This window comes from Balaenoptera acutorostrata, chromosome 9 (genome assembly GCF_949987535.1).
Source record: "Balaenoptera acutorostrata chromosome 9, mBalAcu1.1, whole genome shotgun sequence".
NCBI lineage: Eukaryota > Metazoa > Chordata > Mammalia > Artiodactyla > Balaenopteridae > Balaenoptera > Balaenoptera acutorostrata.
Window position 1 is genome coordinate 40,413,292 of NC_080072.1, and position 25,062 is coordinate 40,438,353.

The 25,062-nt window shown below is 38.2% G+C and overlaps 2 protein-coding genes across 5 annotated transcripts in view; both read left to right on the forward strand.

Moving 5' to 3' along the window:
• PIK3C2A (phosphatidylinositol-4-phosphate 3-kinase catalytic subunit type 2 alpha) overlaps nt 1-10,013 on the forward strand; it is a 106,021-nt gene extending 96,008 nt beyond the window's left edge. For all 4 annotated transcript variants that reach the window (XM_057553776.1, XM_057553775.1, XM_057553778.1 and 1 more), the window contains exons 26-33: nt 299-408; nt 1,844-2,051; nt 3,250-3,374; nt 4,297-4,414; nt 4,507-4,579; nt 4,911-5,020; nt 5,108-5,233; nt 6,896-10,013. In XM_057553776.1, coding sequence (XP_057409759.1) covers nt 299-408; nt 1,844-2,051; nt 3,250-3,374; nt 4,297-4,414; nt 4,507-4,579; nt 4,911-5,020; nt 5,108-5,233; nt 6,896-7,078 — 1,053 coding nt within the window. In that variant the 3' untranslated portion in view covers nt 7,079-10,013. The remainder of the gene's footprint in view (nt 1-298; nt 409-1,843; nt 2,052-3,249; nt 3,375-4,296; nt 4,415-4,506; nt 4,580-4,910; nt 5,021-5,107; nt 5,234-6,895) is intronic.
• Nucleotides 10,014-17,374: 7,361 nt separating this feature from the next.
• On the forward strand, nt 17,375-20,189 carry RPS13 (ribosomal protein S13). The gene is made up of 6 exons (XM_057553980.1): nt 17,375-17,473; nt 17,620-17,668; nt 17,853-17,931; nt 18,882-19,051; nt 19,375-19,475; nt 20,111-20,189. The coding sequence occupies exons 1-6, from the start codon at nt 17,451-17,453 to the stop codon at nt 20,142-20,144; spliced, it is 456 nt and encodes a 151-aa protein (XP_057409963.1). The 5' UTR covers nt 17,375-17,450; the 3' UTR covers nt 20,145-20,189.
• The last annotated feature ends 4,873 nt before the right edge of the window (nt 20,190-25,062 follow it).

Genomic DNA, 25,062 nt, shown 5'->3' on the forward strand with positions numbered 1-25,062 from the left:
AACCCCTATGATTATTGTGACTGAAATTGATGTAGAAACAGAGGACTACACAAAAGACCTGGATTTCATAGCGTTTATTCCATAAACTGGCTATGACTTGCAACAATCGATCTCCTTGGCCAAGATTTTTCTTATTTATGAGAGAATCACTTAGTCCCTAAAACACTAACAGACTCTTCAAAACTGTGATTGTTTTGGTTTGTTTGCTTTATTTCTGATTACTTGGCCAGCTTTTAGGGAGGGGTGAGGAACAGACTTTAAAAAAATTTAACTCACAAACCTTTTATCCTTTCTAAAGATGATTCCTTCAGGGTTACCAGAACTTACAAGTATTCAAGATTTGAAATATGTTAGAGATGCACTTCAACCCCAAACTACAGATGCAGAAGCTACAATTTTCTTTACTAGGTAAGGTATATTTAAGTATATTAGAGAAGGCACACACTGTTTAACCTTGATTTGTTTTCCTTAGTTTAAACAAATGCTATATATCAAAATTCTGATTTATAGGAAAAAACTGTGATTCACAATACTAGCAAATAGGTTTATCAAAAGTTTATTTACTGAATAAATGTGAAGCATCGGCAATAGCACTTTAAAAAATACATTTATTTCAGGAATTCCCTGGAAGTCCAATGGTTAGGACTCGGCGCTTTCACCACGGTGGCCTGGGTTCAATCCCTGGTTGGGGAACTAAAATCCAGCAAGCCGTGTGGCGTGGCCAAAAAAAAAAAAAATTTACTTCTCTCAAAATATGATCTCAAGTTTTATTTAGTATATGATTTCAATTCTAAACATCCCATTTATGAATCATTTCTGCAAAACATTTTCTACAGTATCACATACAAGGTTTTTTTCTAAAATGATATCTCTACTAATGTATTTTTCAGGATTCTGCCATAACAATTTTCATGGATACCATAAGTGCTTCAAACAGTGAACTCTGGGACACTGCTGTAGTAAATTGTTGTTATATGACGTAGTACTTGAAACACATGTACCAATGAGTGGCATTTGAACTTGTGATTATTACTTTAGAAGCAGATCTTCCTGGCAAATATGTTCTAAAGGTCTGGTGACCAGGTTGGTCACAGACTAGTGGTACCACCTCATTAAATGCCACAGCAGGGAGGAGCACATGAGCTCATATTCTTTTCTTTCCTTTTTCTCTTGCCTTCTTCCTCTCAGCGGAGAAGAGGTAGAAAACACTGGACTGGACTTCCCTAGTCTCAAGAGTCTGGGCTGAATTGAATTGAAGGAAGCTGACTTTTATATAGCCTTCCAAACTAATCCTGATAATTTAGGTATTGATGGGTTTTGTTTTGTTTTTCGAGATTTGTTGGCTCCCCTGGGCAAAACTATAAAGCAGGCATGTAAGTATTAGTCGGCTTGACCTGCCATAACAATACACCATAAACAAGGTGGCTTAAACAAAGGAAATTAGTCTTCTCATCGCTCTGGAGGCTGGGAAGTCCAAGATCAAGGTGCCAGCCTATTTGCTTCCTGGTGAGGGTTCAAGCTTGAAGATGGAGGGAGGAGAAGAAAAAGGAGGAAGAAAGTCATTCTTATAAGGACACTAACTCCATAAAGGCCCTGTGGGGTTGGGGCTTTAACATTTGAATTTTGGGGGACACAAACATTCAGTCCCATAGCAAGGCAAAAACCTTTGTGTGAGGTTCCCTGACCTTTACTTTTTGACTCTCTTTTTGATTCTCACTCCTTGACAAAGTGAGAATCTACTCAATATTTTTAAATGAATAAAAGTGTTTTTCATCTTTTATTGTTAAAATAATTGAGAATGTTATGAACTTTAATGTTAACACATTGTCTGATTATCTCGTAGGCTGATTGAATCAAGTTTGGGAAGCATTGCCACAAAGTTTAACTTCTTCATTCACAACCTTGCTCAGTTGCGTTTTTCTGGTCTTCCTTCCAATGATGAGCCCATCCTTTCATTTTCACCCAAAACATACTCCTTTAGACAAGATGGTCGAATCAAAGAAGTCTCTGTTTTCACTTACCATAAGAAGTACAACCCAGATAAACATTATGTAAGTTTGGTTCTGTATCTGTAGAGACTCATGCGTGCATTATTTTTGTCCTTTCCTACTTCCTTCACTGACTCTGCTAAAGTTCAAGCATTTCTTCTTTTCGTACTTCTTTCTTCCATGGATGGTCCAAAAATTACTAAGTATACTTGGAGCATCCCTAATTGTTTTTTGGTGTTTATTTCTTGGTAAATTTGCTCCAGAATCATGAAGGACAAATGATACTCTTCTTTTCAGAGACAAGACTGAAAGGGTGGTGCTATTTTGCTTTTCTCCTTCCTTATCTTCAATTTGTTTTTAATTTCAAAGGTAAACCTTGCTCAGTGTAACAAACTCAACCAATATAGAAGCATGTAAAGTAAAAATCTAAGTTCTCATTCCACTCTCCAGGGATGATTATAAAACATGCACATAAAGTTGGGTTTTTTGAACAAAAACAGGATCTTTAGTGTGCTTCCCCCCCCCCCAATAGTATAGCATTATCATCTTTTTTGCTGTTATTTTTGTGCTAATATTTTTGTTGGATAACTTTATAGCACCGTCAGCCTTTAAATTTTTGACAAATTGATAGATTTTAAAAGTGACTTCACTATTTTGATTTTTACCTATTCTTAGTAAATTTTTATATGTTTACTGAGTATTTTAGGATACGATTTAACTGAATAGTCCATTCTTTCCCCCCAATGATTTATAATGCCACCTTTAAATATAGTAAGTTTATATCCCTGAATTTATTTCTGGTCTTCTGCAGATATATCTGACTCTCTGTGCACCAGCATTTTACTCTTTAAAGTACTTTATATTGATAGTTTAAATATCCAGTAAGACAGGTTTTCCCCCATCTCCCAGTCACCCTAAGTTTTGCCTTCTCATTTGCTCTCCTAAATGAATTAACTTGCTAATATTTTCACTGAAAATGCACTACACTTATAAATTTGGAAGGACATTTATATTTAACCCTAGAAATAGAATGACTTTCACATTCCAGTTCTTATTTATTTAGACAATAGTTAAGGTTACTCTTAGAATGTAGTTAGATATGCTATAAATACCTTGACTTTTATATTTGCTGTTTCCTATTGGTGACATATATATTGCAAAGTGAAAAGCACTTGGTACATATAATGGTCAAGCTGAAAATTTTCTATCAAGAAAGGTTATATTATAAATCTAATGTGTTAGGGGTGTGATTTCTTTTCAGATTTACGTAGTCCGAATTTTGAGGGAAGGACAGCTTGAGCCATCATTTGTGTTCCGGACATTTGACGAGTTTCAGGAACTTCACAATAAGCTCAGTATTATTTTTCCACTTTGGAAGTTACCAGGGTATGTTCTCATCCTTGTACATTAATCTTGTTTTATAGGAAACAATTTCTTTATTACCAAGTATAGGTCAAAAGCTTTGTGTTAAGTTAGTGTAAGATACTGTACTATGGACCGTGTGCAGCTAATTTTCCTTTGTATCACAAGAGCCTGACACAGTACTAGACATAAACAAGGAACTAAGTTTTTCTTGAATGAATGATTAAGATCTTAAACTTAAAATATGGGATTTTCTAGCTTTCTAAACCACTGCAGGAATAATCTATTACGGCCATATTGAGCTCCTCTGAAAAACAATAAACTGAGGCACTGATCACTAATCAAAATGTTAGTGTTTCGTTTTGTATTTGATACCCTTTGGAAACCTTCAATTTTTAAGGTAGCTAATGACCAGTAGATGTCCTGTGTTGAATTGCTCCCATTCTTCTCAAGACTAGATTTCGAAAATAAGGAGGCAGCAAAGTGGGTATCAGAGTTTATTTCCATGTGCAGTCTCATTTTTCCACTGCCACCAAAATAAGCAGTTGTAAGCAAGATGAACTTGATTTGAGCCCTATGGCATTTGTGGATTTTACTGGTATCAGTAATAGCTATGGCTGATTGAATAATGATTATTTTGGAGGATAAGATCTGCAAATTTGTGAATGATTAATCTTGAGTAGAAATAAGTAGGAAATAAGTAATAAATATGCATATTAGCAAAGCAATGTACGTTTTGTACCAAGGTCATAAAAGGATAATATATACTTGAACTGTTTCATCTCTAGTACTTGGAAAAGAAATCCAAAAATTACTTTATAGTGAGTTAAGACTCCACTTTGTATTTAAGTGTATAAAAGAATATTTCTAAATATTATACTTGATTCTATAAATACTCCCAGATGAAATAATTTAAATTCCACTCCTTTTTGTTTTTCTTTTGTAGCTTTCCTAATAGGATGGTTCTAGGGAGAACACACATAAAAGATGTAGCAGCCAAAAGAAAAATTGAGTTAAACAGTTATTTACAGAGTTTGATGAGTGCTTCAACAGATGTAGCAGAGGTGACTATCCTAACTGAAAAATAATAACATACTTTTTTCTGTGCTGCGTAATATTTAAATTAATGAGTCTTTTTTTTCCTCTTCCACCTTAGTGTGATCTTGTTTGTACCTTTTTCCACCCTTTACTTCGTGATGAGAAAGCTGAAGGAGTAGCTAGGTCTGCCGGTGAGAATATTTTTCTCTTTATTGATAATTCATGACTTCCCATGACCTGCAAGTCTAACTTCTCGATGGATGTGGTAGAGTGACAGTGGGGTTACTATCTGTAAACAGTGAGAATGAGAGGAGGTTATTCTTTCTAAGCCAGTCGATTTCTGGATAAACATAATTTTCCTAATGGTGTGTGATTACTAAAGAAGTGTGTATCAATGGCCTACCAGGTTCTTACCTTTTTTCTCCAACATGTGATGGTCCTGGAATTAGAGCAAAAACTTTTGTTGCAGCTTGAACCACTGCAAGCAACATAAAATAAAGATGAACATATTTATATTTTCAGATGCAGGTTCCTTCAGTCCTACTCCAGGCCAAATAGGAGGAGCAGTGAAATTATCTGTCTCTTACCGAAATGGCACTCTTTTCATCATGGTGATGCACATCAAAGATCTTGTGAGTGATTACAAATAATGATGATTGTAGAGGAAACCTATACCTTGGTAGGAAACATTACTGTTAAGGGAATGCTTTTCTTTATAGGTTACTGAAGATGGGGCCGACCCAAATCCATATGTCAAGACTTACCTACTTCCAGATACCCACAAAACATCCAAACGTAAAACCAAAATTTCACGAAAAACTAGGAATCCGACATTCAATGAAATGGTAAGTTAAAATCATTTTTAAAAATTTCCTAGATTTGTTGTTTTGAGATTTTTAATTTTAAACACTTAAAATTTTTTAGCTATCAGTAGCTGAACTATTTATTGTACTAGTAAGGCAAACCACTAGCAGTCCAATGGTATTTAACAAAATGATGCAGAATTGAACCTTTGATCACAGATCCTTAGGCTTTAAAAAGATCTTAGGGGCCATTATTCAACTACCCTTCTAGTGCTTAAACCGTTTCAAAAAGTGGATGTCTAATCTGTGCTGAATACTTCCAGGCCATCCAGTTTGCTTTGGGCATCTCCAACTCTTAGATCATTTTCTTTACTGAGCTGAAATCTTCACTCCCTCTAGTTTGCACCTGTATGTCTCAGTTGTACCTCTTGGAACCACACAGAAATGCTCTGTTCTTCCTTCTACATGGCAGCCCTTGAGATAACTGAAGTTCAAATGCCCTTCCTCTTTATTCTGTTGAAACATCTTCAGGACCTTTACCTTGGTTTGATAGGAGGTAGTTTCAAAATCATCCTCCTTCTAATTTGTCTTAGTCTGTCAACAGCCCTCGTAAAATAGAGTGACCTGAACTGAAAGCAGTAAGCGAAACATCAGCTGGACAGTGGGGAGCAGAACTGTGACTTTGCTGAGCCCCTCATGGTCAGCTTATGAATTTACTAATCTATTAAAACGCGCTAACCCTTAGTCAACTACTGGTTTGGGATAATAACCACATTATTTGTGTACATTAACATTATATCCACACAAAAATGTCTGGATAGAGATTTGGAAGCAAATAATTCTGAAGTTTCATCAAGGTTATAAATTTATTAAAACCACAGAATACCCTTTCAGCCCTTTTTAAAAGCATATAAAATGTTGGGAGATGACCAATTGGTATTATTCTCAAAAAGTAGTATTGGCTTTTCTTCTAGTGTTATACTTTCAAGAAACTGAAATGTGGTCATTTTTTTAGTTCTTTCAGTCAAACAGTGAGAACTAGATTAAGGAGATGTTGCTCAGAAGTTATGGTGAGGCTTTCTTGAAAAGAAAAAAAATGTGTTGCATGCGGTGTTTGAAAGAGAATAACCTTACAACACTCCAGATTTGCTATAAACTACATTTGTAGTTGGTGATTTTGCACTGAATTATGGATAATCAGAAATTATCACTTCATGGTATATAAAATCCAACAGAATAAAGACAACAAAAGGAAATTTTAATCCCTCACTTTTTGTAAAATAGTTACAATTACACTATCCCAACTTGCTTCCTTCTACTCTCTTTTTCTTCCATTCTCTTCCTTCCATTTCTCTTTTAAAGGTGATCTATTAAATTATCTTAAGGCAGGCTGCCATGTAATTTCCCTTCCCCATACCTCCATTTCAGAAAAACCATGTTTTTAGTTTTTAGCTAATAATAATTTTCTGCTTTGTGCATTCCTGTCAGACACTCAGAGGAATGATAATACAATCCAAGACTCCTGAAATACAAAATGTGCATCTAAAGTATGAGACATATTCTACCAGATATGTCATAATCAATGTCATTAGTTGTAGTCACTCTTTGACTAATAATCTCACTTATGTTTTTACGTAAAATAATCCTAGAAACCAGACAAATAAATAATTTGTAATCTGCTGTTTCTTTTTGCCTTTGCTATAGCTTGTGTACAGTGGATATAGCAAAGAAACCCTAAGACAGAGAGAACTTCAGCTAAGTGTACTCAGTGCAGAATCTCTGCGGGAGAATTTTTTCTTGGGTGGAATAACCCTGCCTTTGAAAGATTTCAACTTGAGCAAAGAGACAGTTAAGTGGTATCAGCTGACTGCAGCAACCTTTTTGTAAGCTAGTGAATTTCTGAGCTTTGGAAGCAAGAATAGTTATAAACATGTGCAGACACACGTGAACTTTGTATAATATTTTTATACTGGACAGAAATTATAAAGTAAATGTACTTGCTGCATTTCAACACATCTGTTGGACCAACAGTTACTTAACTTTTATGAATTTGTTGACTCCATTGCTGTTTTAAAGTCATTGTATAGAATGCTGTAAATCCTAAACTTAATATATAATAAGTCCTGAAAAAGACTTTGAGTTGGTGAAGGAGTTAATCCTTTCTTGAGTAATTCAGAGTAATAGCTTTAGTGTGGTCTGATAGTATTGTCAGTTCAACCATCTATTTTGCATTGTTTCTTACACAGACATAGCATGTTTGTTTTCCTGTTTTGCACCTTTTACAGCCTTTACCACTGTGTATGTTCACAAACACCAAAGGAGAGGAAAGGTGCAGGATGTTACCATAAAATGCAGCTGCTATTCACAGGGCTGAAAAGCAAAGCACAAATAATAAATAGTTATGTTAAGAACTACTACGTAGTTTATAGAAGTAGGGGAAAATAACATTGCTTTTTATTATTCATGTCTTTAAAACCTTTTTCAGAATAAGTGCCAATCACTGAAGTTGTAAATAATGGTGCCTTAACTTCATATGCTTCTCTGGCACTTCATTCTGAGTTTTTTCCTGACTTAATAGTAAGTAGTTTTCACTCCCTTTTTACTAAAGACAAGAAATTATGTAAATTTACTAATGCTTTTCCCACAGATAGATCATTTTCTGTACTTCAGATGTGTGACTTATTAGTTATTTAAACATCAGCCATTTGTTTTATGTTTTCGTTGCCCACTAACTGAATGAGATTCATCAACGTAGATGTACACTATATTCCATCATTCCATTATAATCCTACATTTATTCCCAGGAGGGTGAACTGAAGTTTGGTAATTTTACCTCCATGTATCTATACTCCACTCCCTCATTAAACGAGAGAAAATGTTCCCTCAAGTGTCCATTCCTGTTCGGTAGAAGAACTCCACGAGTAGGGCAGACTCTTCACAAGAGGCCCAGGACAAGAACTCTAGGGCACAGAGTAAATTTTAATGCAGACCTTTATGGCACAGTTTGTCTCGTACACTGTCTTACTTCCCTTTGTAAACACTTTACATTCGCATGAATTACTTTCCTTAATATAATGAGATTTAGAATCATAAGGGACACGACTGAAATCATTCTATAGTAACCATTAAGAACAGGGTTCACTTTTATTAGTTATTCAACTTCACACATAATTTTGTGTTTAGTTTGGATAAATAGGTATATATAATATTAATTCTCATGGCTAGAACAGGAATTCACTTTTAAGTGGTAAGAGACTGTAGCAATCTAGTTGCTGTGAGATAACTGACAAAACATTCAATGAAAAATACCAAGAAAGGAAGGACAATCTCCGATTCAGTTGCCCAGAACAGAATTTTTATAAACTGTGCAAATGTTTAATGTAAATGGTGATACCTGCAGAGCAGACAAAGAAGAGTTGAGAATGTATCAGTGGGACAGGTTAAAAAAAAAACTTGAAATTTTTGGTGCCTAACACTAATGGTCCACTTGTAGGAAACCCCGTATGATATATGAATGTCTTTTTTTTATATTAAAATGTGTTGTCTATTTAATAAGTTAATTAAAAGGCAGATCAAAACACCGCTGTTTGCTTTTTCCACATACAGTTAACATTTCCTTAAAGTGTGTAAGTAGCTTTGCAAATGTGAAGAAGTACTAGATATTTTCAGTTGTTTTTAAGACCTAATTCCATTCCATGAATTGTCACTTAGCCACTGTAAAAAAAAAAAAAAAGAAAAAAAAGTACTGTCTTGGTAAAAGGTCACTGTTACTTGGACTCAGTGTATACTGCCTGTTTGCAATCTGTTATAGCAGTGTCTTTTATACAAATAGTAGAGCTAGAAAATGTGATGTCACTTTTCAATTACAAGAAATATGGATTTTTTATCCAAAAATGTATATTACACACTCTGTATAGTTAACCAGAGTTCAAAACAAGTGGTAATCTTTCTCTTAATTTAACTCATTATGTGCCTTCTTTGGTCATTAAAAAAACACACATACGTTAAATATATTTTAAATATAAGTTATTTCTTTGTCAACGCTAATCATCAGCCCTTACCAAAAACAAACAAAAAATGACAGAGGCGCCTCTTTGCACTACTTACTATCAATAAATTTTTAAATGTTTTTTTAAACATTTTTTTAAAGCTTGCATTAAAGTAAATCTGAAACAAAAGTTTAAACAAACTAGCCAAGACACTAATTTTTATGTATAATCACAGTGTTTTATACCTATCTTTACTGAATAAAAATAGTTATGCTTAAGTCGTACACCAAAAGAATTTTTTCCCCTTGCAGTGTTTTGCGATTTGAAAATAATGGTTTACTCAAAGAACCTTTTATTTTCTCTACTGAGGAACCCAATGTAGAACTTGCACTGATGTTTTTATTACTGCCTTTATAAGAATCTGTAGGTATCTAAATGTTAAGGCATGTATGATCTTTGATAAAGTATTCTTTTATCTTTTCAAATTAATGTTGTGTAAAAGTTTCAATATCTTGCCTTAAATTGGTTGACTGTTCTTTCTAGGATTCATGTGGCATTTAGAAAAGAAAACATTAAATTTGATACTTAGACTTCAGATCAAAAAGGAATCAAGCCCTACTACCATAATCCATGGATTTACTTATATGCTGTTTGACTAGCAATGCAAATATGAATAAATATGGCAGTTAGTCTCATCTATAAGAACCAAATACTTTAATTATGTTAAGGTAGTTAATAAAGATGTATAATATTTTTATTAATACCTTGAATATATTCAGTGGATTGAAATGTGACTTCATAACTGTACTACAATTGTATTAAAATATTTCTGGAACAAAGGAACTCTGCTATCATTTCTTTTTTTTTTTTTAAGATTTTTTTTGATGTGGACCATTTTTAAAGTCTTTATGGAATTTGCTACATTATTGCTTCTGTTATATGTTTTGGTTTTTTGGCCACGAGGCATGTGGGATCTTGGCTCCCTGACCAGGGATCAAACCCGCACCCCCTGCATTGGAAGGCAAAGTCTTAACCACTGGACCACCAGGGAAGTGGTGATTTCTTTCCTCATCCACATATTAACATTTTTGGTTCCAAACTTTGATTTGAGCTCACTGTTGCTGTTCTTTGCATCCAACCCAGGAGTTTATTAGATTCAGATAATCCTGAATTTCAGAACTGGCCTGTGATCTGCCCCTAAAAATGTCCAAATAGAGTGTCTGACTTCTAAGTGGGGTTCTTGGAAGGTCTGGATTGCCACTTTGTTAGAGCCCTATCACCATTTCATAGAAGTGAAACGCTTCTGTGAGTATGGTCCCTGGCCTTTGGTAATTTACTTAAATATTAAGTATGTCTATAACATGGCTATTACTATACTATCTTCAGAACAGAGAATGTAGATTCTTAATACCATACCTCCATCCTGGAATGATACCAGTGAGGTTGTGGTTCTCTGATGCTAGCGATAACATGTAAAAGGGCCAGAGACCATGAAAGAGCAATAACTTAATTAGAGCCAGTTTCTTTGGTTGATAAACTCAGTTTGTGTCAGAAACAAAACAACTTTATTTTACCCTTACTGTTTTGAAACACTTTATCACGCAAATTTTAGACAAAGTTAGACAACAGTATAATGAACTCCATGAATGAATCCTGTCATACACCTTCAACAATTATTACCTTAGGGCTAATCTTGTCTGATCTATATTAATGAGGATGTGCCTAGGTGTAGATATCTTTATTTTTTTCTATTTAGGATTCTTAAATCTATGGATCAGTAACTTTCTTCAGTTCTGAATAATTTATTATGACTTCTTTTCCAATTCACTACTTCTCTCTTCAACTGTTTAACCCATTCATTGAGTTTTTAATTTGGGTTATTGTATTTTCCACTTCTGTTTGGGGTTTTTTTTGTTTATTTGAATCATGATCCAGAAAAGACACAAGACTGCCAGGATCAATGTGGAAAGAATAGTTCTTTTTCAACAAATGGGGCTGAGACAATTAGATAACCACATGCAAAAAAGTGAAGTAGGACTCTTACAACATATACAAAAATTAATTCAATATGGATCAAAGACCTAAACAAATTATAAAACTCTTAGAAGAAAACATAGGTGTACATCTTTGTAACCTAGAATTAGACAGGGTTTCTTAAGTATGTCACAAAAAGCACAAGCAACAAAAGAAAAATAGATTGGTTTTCATCAAAATTAAAAACTGTTCATCAAGGACACTATTAATAAAGTAAAAAGACAACTCACAGAATGGGAGAGAATATTCACATATACCTGATAAGGACCTGGTATCTGGAATACATAAAGCACTCTTAAATTTCAAGAGAAAGCAAACTCAATTTTTAAATGAGCAAAGGACTTTTGAACAGACGTTCCTCCAGAATGGCCGACAGTCACATGAAAAGATGCTCAATATCTCAGTCATTAGGGATATACAAAACTACATTGAGATACCAATTCACACCCACTAGGATGGCTAGAATTTTAAAAAGTGTTCGTGAGGATGTGGAGAAATTGGTGCCCTCATACACTGCTGGTAGGAATGTAAAATGGTGCTGCTGCTGTGGAAAACACTGGCAGTTCTCAAAAAGTTAAACAGAGAGAGCTTCCCTGGTGGCGCAGTGGTTAAGAATCTGCCTGCCAATGCAGGGGACATGGGTTCGAGCCCTGGTCCCGGAAGATCCCACATGCTGTGGAGCAACTAAGCCCATGCCCACAACTACTGAGCCTGTGCTCTAGAGCCCACGAGCCACAACTACTGAAGCCCACGTGCCACAATTACTGAAGCCCGCGCGCCTAGAAGCCCATGCTCTGCAACAAGAGAAGCCACCGCAATGAGAAGCCTATGCACTGCAAGGAACAGTAGCCCCCACTCGCTGCAACTAGAGAAAGCCTGCGTGCAGCAATGAAGACCCAACGCAGCCAAAAATACATACATACATACATACAAACATAGTTACCCCTATGACCCAGCAATTCATATGGTATGTAATCTCCAAGAGACCTGAAAACACATACTCAAATACTTGTGCACAAATGTTCATAGCAGCATTATTCATAATGGTCAAAAAGTAGAAACAAGCCAAATGTCCATCAACTGATGAATGGATAAAACAAAATGTGGTATATCCCTACGATGAAATATTATTCAGCCATTAAAAGATACGGAGCATTGATACATACTACAACATGGATGAACCTTGAAAACATGCTAATGGAAGAAACCACATATGAAAGGCCACATGTATGATTTAATTTATATGAAAAGTCCAGAATAGGCAAATCCAAGGAGACAGAAAGCAGATTAGTGGTTGCCAGGGACTGTGGGGGACGGGATACTGAAGAGTGATTGCTTAAAGAACAGAAAGCTTTTTTTTAGATTTATTTTTTATTTAAGTATAGTTGAATTACAATGTTCTGTTAATTATTGCTGTACAGCAAAGTGACTCAGTTACACATATACATATATATATATACATTCTTTTTCATATTCTTTTCCATTATAGTTTATCACAGGATATTGACTATAGTTCCCTGTGCTATACAGTAGGACCTTGTTTATCCATTCTATATATACCAGTTTGCATCTGTTAACCCCAAACTCCCACTCCTATCCTACCCCTTGGCAACCACCAGTCTATTCTCTGTGTCCCTGATTCTGTTTCGTAGATAGGTTAATTTGTGTCATATTTTAGATTCCACATATAAGTGATATCATATGGTATTTGTCTAGAATAGAAAGCTTTTTTTTTTTTTTTTTTTTTAGAGTTACACTTTTTTTTTTTTTTAATGAGGATCTTGAATCAGATGCGTATGATTGATTGATTGATTGATTGATTGATTTTGGCTGTGTTGGGTCTTCGTTTCTGTGCGAGGGCTTTCTCCAGTTGTGGCAAGCGGGGGCCACTCTTCATCGCGATGCGCGGGTCTCTCACCGCCGCGGCCTCTCTCGCCGCGGAGCACAGGCTCCAGACGCGCAGGCTCAGCAGTTGTGGCTCACGGGCCCAGCCACTTCGCGGCATGTGGGATCTTCCCAGGCCAGGGCTCGAACCCGTGTCCCCTGCATTAGCAGGCAGACTCTCAACCACTGCGCCACCAGGGAAGCCCTAGAATAGAAAGCTTTTTAAAAATTTATTTTTTATTTTTTTTTGGCTGTGTTGGGTCTTCGTTGCTGTGCGCGGGCTCCTCTGGTTGCAGCGAGCGGGGGGCTACTCTTCGTTGCGGTGCATGGGCTTCTCATTGTGGTGGCTTCTCTTGTTGCGGAGCACAGGCTCTAGGTGCGTGGGCTTCAGTAGTTGTAGCACGCGGGCTCTAGAGTGCAGGCTCAGTAGTTGTGGTGCACAGGCTTAGTTGCTCTGCGGCATGTGGGATCTTTCTGGACCAGGGCTCGAACTCGCGTCCCCTGCATTGGCAGGCGGATTCTTAACCACTGTGCCACCAGGGAAGCCCAGAAAGCTATTTAATGAAAATTCCTGGAATTAGTGGTGATGGTTGCACAACACTCTAAATGTGCTAAAAGGCACTGGATTATACACTTTAAAATGGTTACTATAGTGGATTTTATGGTATGTGAATTTTACCTCAGTAAAATGTTTAGAAGCTCATACAATCAATTTTTAGAAACCATTTGATCATGGAACCTCTGCGTTAATGAATGTGTTAACACTGACTATTTTTTTAGATAGTGAAATTATAATTTCCGCTTTTTTGTGTTTAAAAAATCAGAAGGTTTTTTTTTATCTTTTAAAATTATTTATTTATTTATTTATTTATTTGGCTGTGTTGGGTCTTCGTTTCTGTGCAAGGGCTTTCTCTAGTTGCGGCAAGCGGGGGCCACTCTTCATCGCGGTGCGCGGGCCTCTCACTATCGCAGCCTCTCTTGTTGCAGAGCACAAGCTCCAGACGCGCAGGCTGATGGGCCTAGTTGCTCCGCGGCATGTGGGATCTTCCCAGACCAGGGCTCGAACCCGTGTCCCCTGCATTGGCAGGCAGATTCTCAACCATTGCACCACCAGGGAAGCCCCCAGAAGGTTTTAATTAACAAAAAGTTATCCAGGGCTTCCCTGGTGGCGCAGTGGTTGAGAATCTGCCTGCTAATGCAGGGGACACGGGTTCGAGCCCTGGTCTGGGAAGATCCCACATGCCGCGGAGCGGCTGGGCCCGTGAGCCACAATTACTGAGCCTGCGCGTCTGGAGCCTGTGCTCCGCAACGGGAGAGGCCGCGATAGTGAGAGGCCCGCGCACCGCGATGAAGAGTGGTCCCCACTTGCCACAACTGGAGAAAGCCCTCGCACAGAAACGAAGACCCAACACAGCCAAAAATAAATAAATAAATAAATTAAAAAAAAAAAAAAAAAAAAAAAAAAGTTATCCAAAAAGCATGCCACATTTAAAGGCAATAGAAGGTAGATATCATTTGATTAAAATTTACACACATCATATTTTATCTTTATTATTACTGAATATACAAACATAGCCAGATAAAGTGAATTGAAAACTAGTGGAGGGCTTAAACGTGACTAAAACAAACAAAAAACCCTGAAATAATAGTTATAATTCCTATACCATGAATAAATATTTGAGTCAACATTCCTATATCCTTATTAGAAAAGTTGTGTGGTCTTTTTAACTGATTTTTTAAAATGATTTTTTTTTAAACCAGAGTGGTATTCTCAAAACAATCCAGCATTAGTATTGGTTATATCACAGATATCCTTCAAATCATTCTACTACAAGACATAAGTGTGATAAGTTAGGGAGCTGAGGGCAAATCATTCTGGCAATGCTTGAGGACTCAAAAACCTCACGTGTAACTAAGAAAGTGATTTGATCCAAATCACACACAGATGTATGGTAATCCAGGTCTAGATTGCCAAATCTTACTCTTCCCACTATGCCTCCTGAAATAAAGTTTGTAGTCTACACATCTTCATGAGGAAAAAATTACTTCTTTAGATTCATTCTTTCAAAATATTATTGACTGCCTAGTTAGGCACTGTTCTTGGTGCTGGAGGTGAAAGCAATGAACAACCTAAGAGTTCAAATTTATTGGAGGCAGACAACCAAACAAGCAACTAGAAAGGAAAAATGAAAGCACAAAAACAAACATACAGATCAATGGAACAGAACAGAGAGCCCAGAAATAAACCCACACACCTACAGTCAATTAATCTTCAACAAAGGAGGGAAGAATATACAATGGAGAAAAGAGTCTCTTCAGCAAGTGGTGTTGGGAAAGCTGGACAGCTGCATGTAAATCAATGAAGTTAGAATACACCCTCACACCGTACACAAAAATAAACTCAAAATGGCTTAAAGACTTACATATCAGACATGACACCATAAAACTCCTAGAAGAGAACATAGGCAAAACATTCTCCGACATAAATCATAGCAATGTTTTCTTAGGTCAGTCTCCCAAGGCAATAGAAATAAACAAATGGGACCTAATCAAACATAAGCTTTTGCATAGCAAAGGAAACCATAAACCAAATGAAAAGACAACCTATGGGAGAAAATTTGCAAATGATGCAGCCGACACAGGCTTAATTTCCAAAATATACAAAGAGCTCATACAACTCTAACGAAAACAAACAGTCCAATGAAAAAATGGGCAGAAGACCTAAACAGACATTTCTCCAAAGACATACAGATGGCCAACAGGCACATGAAAAGATGCTCAACACCACTAATTATTAGAGAAATGCATATTAAAACTATTAAGTATCACTTCACATCGGTTAGAATAGCCATCATCAAAAAGTCTACAAATAATACATGCTGGAGAGGGTGCGGAGAAAAGGGATTCCTCCCGCACTGTTGATAGGAATGTAAATTGGTGCAGCCACTATGGAAAACAGGATGGAGGTTCCTTAAAAAATTAAAAATAGAGTTACCATATGATCAGCAATCCCACTCCTGGGCATATATCCGGAAAAGACAAAAGCTCTAATTTGAAAAGATACATTCACCCTAATGTTCATAGTGGCACTATTTACAATAGTCAAGACATGGAAGCAACCTAAGTGTCCATTAACAGATGAATGGATAAAGATGTTTTTATATCTATATATGCAATCGAATGTTAGCCATAAAAAAGAATGAAATAATGCCATTTCAGCAACATGGATGGACCCAGAGATTACCATACTAAGTCAGACAGAAAGACAAATATTACATGGTATCACTTTTATGTGGAATCGAAAAAATAGTACAAATGAACTTATTTACAAAACAGAAACAGACTCACAAACATAGAAAACAAACATGGTTACCAATAGCGAAGGCAGAGGGAAGGAGTATGGGATTTTAAAAATAAATAAATAAATAAATAAAGGAAAATGACAGAGACTATGTGTTATGAGGATAATCAATAGGATATTGTGTTGGGACGGAAAAGAACTACTTTAAAGGGAATGGTTTTCCTCAGGGAGGGCCTCGCTGAGATGACACAGAGGCCAGGATCTGACTTCTTCATAGTCAGTGACCCCTCCCCTGAAAGATTAGGATTAGAAATAAGAAATGTTACTGTTGGCTAGGCGGCAGCCACTACCATTACTTCCAATACCATCGCCATGGTATTGTACCTGCGAATTTTTTGTATGTATGTATTTTTCTGGCTCCGCGGCGCAGCTTGTGAGATCTTAGCTCCACGACCAGGTACCAAACCCAGGCCCTTGGCAGTGAGGGGGCGGCGTCCTAACCACTGGACCACCAGGGAATTCCCCCATGTGAATGTTCTAAGGGCAGGAACAGACTTCGAGGTATCCAGAGCCAAGGCAAGGCCTGGCACTGGTGAGTGGATGAACAATTGTGTAGGGCTGAACTTCTGACGCCCAAGTTCGCTTGGCGGCGGGGGCGCAGATAACGGCCTTCTTTAAGGGCGGGGACCATGTCTACCAACCTCTGCAGCCGTTATCTGTTCCATTCGCACTCCCAGTCCGGCAACCTAACCTGAACAACCTCGACGCAAGCAGCACTTCCAACGAGCCCACTGCCCAGGCTAGAGGCGGACTGTTTTTCCCCTTCTCTAGCCTAGCTCCGCCTCAAACACCGATGCATGCCGGGATGTGTAGTCCACGTTGAAGTGCATTTCGGGATATGTAGTCACGCGGTCGCCGGGAAACACGCAGGGAAGCTCCGCCTCCTGCCGGCGAGGAAGTGAGGACGTGTGGGGTCACTTCCTGCGTGCAGGGTGGCTTCCTACGGCGCTCCCGCCCTCTCACTCCTTTTCGCTACCACACCGCCGCCATCATGGGTCGTATGCATGCTCCCGGGTGAGCTCGGGTTTGTGAACGGGTTGCAGGGCTGGGCCCGGGGATGGGGGGGAAAGAGGGAGTGTGGGCAGCGGGTCGAGGGGGTTAGGTTCTGGGCTGCTGTGGCAGGGATCTCCTCCTCACCCCGAGACTGCTTCTCTCCCCAGGAAGGGCCTGTCCCAGTCGGCTCTGCCCTACCGCCGCAGCGTCCCCACCGTAAGTAGCGCGCGGGGACCGGGGAAAGGCCAGGAGGGGGTGCCATTCGTTGCTTGGGGGAAGCGGCGCGGGGATGGGGACCACGTGTGCATGAGGAGCGCGGTTTTGAAGGTGGAGGGGACCGCTGTGTTTCGGTTCCATCCCTGGTCTTTCGTTTTAAAGCTGCTTGCTTTTCCATAAACAGTGGCTGAAGCTGACGTCTGACGACGTGAAGGAGCAGATCTACAAACTGGCCAAGAAGGGCCTGACTCCCTCGCAAATAGGTGAGTGTTTTCGTTTAATGCGGCCCCTTCCGCTTGCCCTCGTGTAACCTGCTGAAAAAAACTCGGGGGGTAAATGTCTCACACGTGGCTTGAAAATCTTTTGCTCGTTTTCCTTGCTTTACTGTTGATGGTGACCGAGGCCTAGTCTTCATTTGCTGAACTCTCAGGTTCTTACTTGGAAGACGGTAAAGTGAGTAAAATGTGCTGCAAAGTTTAATGAGTATTTTCTTTGGGCTAGGCACTCTCTTAGGTGCATGGTTCTAAGCACTTTACATATGCTGACGTTGTTTAATTCTGACAACCATACTTTCAAATAAATACTACTAGTTTTCTTTATCTTAAGTTGAGGAAACTGAGGCACATTGCAGCTGTATGACACGCCCCAAATCACACAGGTGTTAATGGAGGAGTTGGGATTGGCTACTCAGAGTGCTCATCACTTTCTCACAGTTAGATGCGGTTTGAACCTCCGCTGCTTGTGACTTTGTGCAAATGGCTTCATTCAGTGAATGTCTGCCTGCTGTGTGATTCTGGATCCTGAGAATAAAGTAATCAAAAAAAGGGCCACTTAGTCTTCTGGAGTTTACAGACTAGTGGAGGTATTGCACACAGTAGGAGATACATAATATAATAGACTCTCAAGTAGTCAGATGGTGCTGTTGTGAAGAATCTCCTTGATTCCTTTGGTGGCCTGTAATCCAACAGCTCACTATGATGATGGTCTTACAGCATTCGCAGTTTCCACCAGAAGGGTTTTCCTTAGTGTTGGGTAAACCTTCCTTGGCTGTCTGAGTGAGCTTTGCACGCAGTCTAACGTTGATGTCTGATGTATAAAAGTAAGCCTTGTTTTACAGATGGGAAACTTGGAAAGAGACTTGATCTCAGAGCCTTGACATCACATGCTCCAATTTGTACATTTGGTATGGGAATTTATATTATTCCCTTTTCAGGTGTGATCCTGAGGGACTCACATGGTGTTGCACAAGTACGTTTTGTGACAGGCAATAAAATCTTGAGAATTCTTAAGTCCAAAGGACTTGCTCCTGATCTTCCTGAGGATCTCTATCATTTAATTAAGAAAGCTGTTGCTGTTCGAAAGCATCTCGAGAGAAACAGAAAGGTAAGAGAAGAGGACTACTTGTACTAATTCATTTCAGTAAAATATAATGCATGTGATTTGAATTATCCAAGGTGGCTTAGGGCACAAACAAGTCACACTGTTTGCTTTGCAAAGGAAATTCCACCGAAGAGATTTGCAGGGGGAGCTTTGGCTCCCGAAATTCCTTTAAGGACTTAATCTAGCCACATGAACCCTAGCCTGTGGTTCTGTTAAGGGACACTGGGTAACTTCTCATTAAAGTACGTGGTGTCTATACATGCTACTGTTAAAATAATGTTTAGTTTTGAGTGGTTTTCCTGAATTCTGTCAATTTTTATTTTTAGGATAAAGATGCTAAATTCCGTCTGATTCTGATTGAGAGCCGTATTCACCGGTTGGCTCGATATTACAAGACCAAACGAGTCCTCCCCCCCAATTGGAAATAGTAAGTATTGATCCCTTTTGTTAACAAGAACAGGAGTTGGCCAGATATTAAATATAGTAATAATTATAGTAAAAGGCCTGACAGTAAATGTTTTAGACTGTGGCTCTATGATCAACTACTCTTTCAACTCTGATTATAGCAAGAAACCAGTCATAGACAATACATAAACAGGTGGACATGGCTGTGTTCCATTGAAACTTTATTTACAAAGACAAAGGGCCATAATTCTGTAGACCACTGATTTAGAACACAAGCCCTTTGAATCGCTTTTAGATTGTGGGTAAAGTTTCAGTTCTTACTCTGCTCCCAGGTGCTTATGTTGTCTTAATTTTTGCATAGATTGCTCACTATAATGACTAATTTCCAGACTTCCGGAGTTTCTACCAGAAAGGTTTTTCCTTACGTTGGCCAGTTCTTCTTTGGATGTCTAAGTGATCATCTTCATATTATGCTTGATCATAATAATGAACTGATTCAGGAACTGAGCTGTTTGGTGCATTTATATATTTGGGGTTTATTTTAGCTGTTAGGAAATAGTTCTCTTAGTTTTTGGAGATTCTTGGAATGAATATGGAGGACTTTTATTAATCTAGCTCTTCTCATCCCCCCCCCCCCCTTTTTTTTTTCCTTTTCAGCGAGTCTTCCACAGCCTCTGCCCTGGTTGCATAAATTCGTCTGTTGTACTCAAGCAATAAAATCATTGTTTAACTAGAAGCGTGTTTTGTATTTCTTTCCCTAAAAAAATTGTCAGTGGTTTGTGTGTTCATCTTTTTTGACGTGGACGTGTGTTAGTGGAATTAGAACTGGGTGATTCCACAGGGAGCAATAAGATAGCATCTATCCATTACATCCCTTCACTGCTCAAACTAGTTGAGCAGTTTATAACTTCATGGTGGTTTCTGTGTACAAAGTGGGTAGGTATTGGAAGAGATTAGGAGGTGGTGACTTACTGTTTTGATGTCATGGCAAAAATGTTTCTAAGTAATTTTGATACATTTGATGTATTTGAGGTAGATCTGTGATGTTACCTACATTGAAATATCAGAAATACACATGAAAGCGCCTGGAGGGAAGGGCATCTTTAGTATGGAGGGACTTCGGAAGCAATATTTGATCCCAGTCCTGTGGGTGGGGCTTAAAGATGAGGAAGAAGGGCTTCAGGGAACAGTAAGAACTATGAGATGAGCTTAGCTCCCTGACCCTTGCAACTTTTGTATGGGTTAAGATAAAATTTACTTAGCTGGGTGTTGTCAGAATTTTCATTTAATTAATTCTTACAACCTAATGAGGTACATGGGTTACCCTGTTTGAAAGAGGCAAGTCTTGAACAGCTGGAGTGAGGTGTTCAAGGCTGTAAAATGAGAAGCTGCATGTCTGGCTGGTTTACTCCTTCAGAATTCAGAAAATTCAAGCAAGCCATGTGTATGTACCACCTTTTTTCTAAGTGTTTATCACTTGAATAAATGTTTAATCTTTTTACTTAAGCTTTCCCCAAGCAGTAATCAAAGTTGTGATCGAAATCACACTCTCAGGCAAAGTCCCTTGTTTTCAAGAGACCAGTATCGTAAGTAGCATTGATGTCCCTGTGGGATGCTGGGCTCTGGGGGCACAGACACCTCCTTCACTCCCCTTGTTCTTCAGGACACTGCGTATATTTGCCTACCCAGCTGTGCTGGGTATGCAGCTATGCTCTGCTGGGTGTGCAAACTGACTCAGCCCCACTCAGGCTCACAAATATGGGAAACGTGTGGAAATTTTACCCAATTTTTACATAGTGTTAGATGTAAGTTTCTAATCCCTGTGCTTTTGTGTTCAGGTCTTAAAAGTGGCTAACTGTCATAAACCAAGAAATAAATTTACTGTAATAAGGCAAACATCTCCAAGAGTGATGAACAAGTAAAACAAGGTAACAGCAAGATCCTTTGCAAACCCCAGGTAAGCTAGGCAAATATTGGGTATTGATGGTTCTGGACCAAAAGCTAGTCAATAGTACATGGAACATTTGGTGTTTCTGAACATCTCTAGGTTTCTTTTAATTAGAAGTATTTATCTATAATTTTGCCATCAAGCCAACAGAATTACTGCAAATACTAAATCAGACTACATATTGGGAGGTTTTTTAATACCTTAAAAAATAATGATGTAAAAACCATCTGTAGTCCTTTAGGCAGAGGGTTCAAACTTGGCTTTCAGAAACAGCCCTGCTACTTAAAGGCCGTGTGGTTTGGGGGTCAGATCTCAAGAATCTAAATTACCGTGAGGATCACATGATGTTCTTAATATGTGGCAGTAGTTACACCTTTCAGAGAAAACCTTAAGTCTCTCCAGATCACTGTTTATATAATCGCAGACACTTTTTGCACATGGGCATCATATCATGCTGCATATATGATGATGATATACTGCATATATCATCCCATAATCTTACTTGTTACGGGTTGTGGGTACTTAGTAGTCCATAGACTGTACTCTAATTTGCCTTGTAGTTATCTTGAGATAAATTCCCAGAAATGGGATCTCTCGGTATGTATATTTTATATTTTATAAAACTGCCTTTTTTAAAAATGACATTTTATTTTGGAGTACACATGGGCAAGGGGTGTGGGGTGTGTGTGTGTGTGTTTTCCACTCATTTTTTTCAGGGCTTGGGACTGCTGAAGTCTTATGCAGGATCTTAGTTCCCCAACCAAGCATTGAACCCGTGCCCCCTGCATTGGGAGCACGGAGTCGTAACCACTGGACCGCCAGGGAGGTCCCCAAGCTGCCTTCAAATGTGTACTGATAAGTACCCAAAAGGTGTATGAGAATGTCAGTTCTTTACGTCCTTTGAAAATTGTTTTTGTTTATAAATCTTTGTTAAGAGAGACTGATATTCTGCTTTACCTCTTTGATGACTAATGAGTATCTTATGTTTACTTTTTGTGAATTGCCTATTTATGCTCTGTTCCAGTTTCTCTTTTGGGACATTGTTATTAACGCTTTATCATGTGTTACAAATATTTTCCTCAATTTATTCTGTCTTGATCTTGTTTATGGTATTTTTGCTATAGAAGTTTTTAAGAACTTTATTGATACTGTTCCTGATGTTTTTCCCTAATCTTTTTCTTTCTTTTTTTAAAATTTTATTTATTTATTTATTTATTTTTGGCTGTGTTGGGTCTTCGTTTCTGTGCAAGGGCTTTCTCTAGTTGCAGCAAGTGGGGGCCACTCTTCATCGTGGTGCGCGGGCCTCTCACTATTGCGGCCTCTCTTGTTGCGGAGCACAGGCTCCAGACGCGCAGGCTCAGTAATTGTGGCTCACGGGCCTAGTTGCTCCGCGGCATGTGGGATCTTCCCAGACCAGGGCTCAAACCCGTGTGCCCTGCATTAGCAGGCAGATTCTCAACCACTGCATCACCAGGGAAGCCCCCATCTTTTTTTTTTTTAAATGGAGTAGTCTGTTCAAATTTTTAAAATTTTTTTCTGCTTCTCCCTTTTGTTAAATATAGTATGGTCTGTCTTCATTTGTCTTCCAGACTTAGACATTTATTCTTTCTTTTCAAACAAAGGTTCCCATATGCTTTTTCTTTGTAACATCTATTTTGATGGAGTTGGAAGCAGCATATGCATATAATTTGTTCAGATCTACCCATATGTGAGCTCTTAGTATCTGAAGGTTTCCTTCAACAACTGTTCTTTTCATTTAAAAATCATCTTTTCTTCAAGTGACATGTGTTCATCTTACTATTTTTTAACTGGAAGTTATGCATATATCTGGTTTTAAAAGTTGTGATTATTTTATGAAGCTTATAACTAAAAACACTCCCTTCCGTTTTGCAGCCTAAAGTCTAGGGCAACCACTTGCAACTCAGCTGTTTTTTTGACATGTAATATGCCTTCTTATTTCTAAATAACATTCTTTTTTAAAAAATTGAGGTGAAATTTACATAAAACTCATCATTTAAACGTGAACAATTTGGTGGCATCTAGTACATTGTGCAACCACCATCCTTATCTAGTTCCAAAACATTTTCATCACCCCAAAATAAAACACTGTACTCATAAAGCAGTTATGCCTCATTGTCCCCTCACCCTAGCCCCTGGCAACCACCAATCTGCTTTCTGTTCCTAAGGGTTTACCTATTCTAGATATTTCATATAAATGGAATCATACTATGTATGGCCTTTGATGTCTGGTTTTCACTTGGCATGATGTTTTGGGAGCTCGTTCACATTGTAGCATTTATCTATGTTCATTTTTATGGCTGAATAATATCCCACTGTATGTATATACCATAATTTGTTTATGCATTCATCAGTTGATGGCTATTTGGATTGCTTCCACCCTTTGGCTGTTTTGAATAGTGCTGTTATGAACATTTATGTGCATGTACTTGTTTTCACTTCTGGATGTATATGGAATCGCTCTAAGCACCATTCTTATACTGTGATTTCTTTTTTTTTTTTGTGGCAGTGCTGCATGGTTTGTGGGATCTCAGTTCCCTGACCAGGGATTGAACCAGGCCATGGTAGTGAAAACCTGGAATCCTAACCACTAGGCCACCAGGGAACTCCCTACTATGATTTCTTGATTTTTAGTTTATACCTCTTCATCTGGAATTCTCATAATTATATAATGTTTATAGATAATATGTATAATTCTATACTTAACATCTCCTATAAATACATATATTTACAGAAAATGTTAGTAATTAACTTGTTCTTCCATCTGCTTAGTGTTCTGTGTTCCTATCTCTAATTCATCCCCAAACGTTGAACCATAGTTTAAATTTCAATATGTTCAATCAAGTTTACTTTTGTTCTCGTTTTTTGGTGATATCCCTCCCAGGGCACTCACCCGCTAGCTCCAACTCAGGTAAATTACTCTTCAGACCTGTAGTTCTGGGGTCTCCTTTTGCCATCAATATGGGATTCTTTCTGCCTCCAGTGTCAGAGTCCCTATTTCCATATCATTTATCTTCCTCTTTCTTGGTTTACGCCTTCCTTTTGGTGACACATCCTCTGGTAGCTCTTGAAGAAAGAGCTCAATCCTTGAACCTCATTTCTTCCCTGTTTATACCATCTCCGAGATAATTTCATCGAGTTTCTGGCTTTAAATGCTATCTTTGTTGTTAAGTACACTAACATTCCTATCTCCAGCGCAGACCTTCTCTGAATTCCAGTCTTAGATATGCAACCACCAATTCAACATCCCCACTTGGATCTCTAATACGTATGTGGACTTTATTTATTCCCAAACTGAACTCTTGAATTTGCAGCCCAAACCTGCTCTCTCCCAAGACGTTTACGTCTTAATAAATGGCAACTTGATTTCATTCTTGGACCAAAAACCTGAATCAACCTTGCCTTTTTTTCTCTTACACCCATATACCCACTTGGTCACCACATCCTCTTGGCTTGATCTTAACAGTGTATCCCCCAGTTTGACCACTTATCACCTCTACTACAAACACCCTAGTCTGAGTCACCTTCTCTTACCCTTACTATTGTAAAAGCCTCCTCCTAACTATTCTTTACCACCTGTGACTCCCCACCAAAGTTTACTGCATCCATCTAGAGTGGTCTTTTTTTTAAAGTATTTGTTTTT

What these genes read in the sequence shown, in the direction of transcription:
- RPS13 (XM_057553980.1), top strand. Translation starts at nt 17,451, where the DNA reads ATGGGTCGTATGCATGCTCCCGG. An exon ending in ACCGCCGCAGCGTCCCCACC is followed by an intron (nt 17,669 to 17,852) that starts GTAAGTAGCGCG and finishes TTCCATAAACAG; the next exon opens with TGGCTGAAGCTGACGTCTGA. An exon ending in CTCCCCCCCAATTGGAAATA is followed by an intron (nt 19,476 to 20,110) that starts GTAAGTATTGAT and finishes TTTCCTTTTCAG; the next exon opens with CGAGTCTTCCACAGCCTCTG.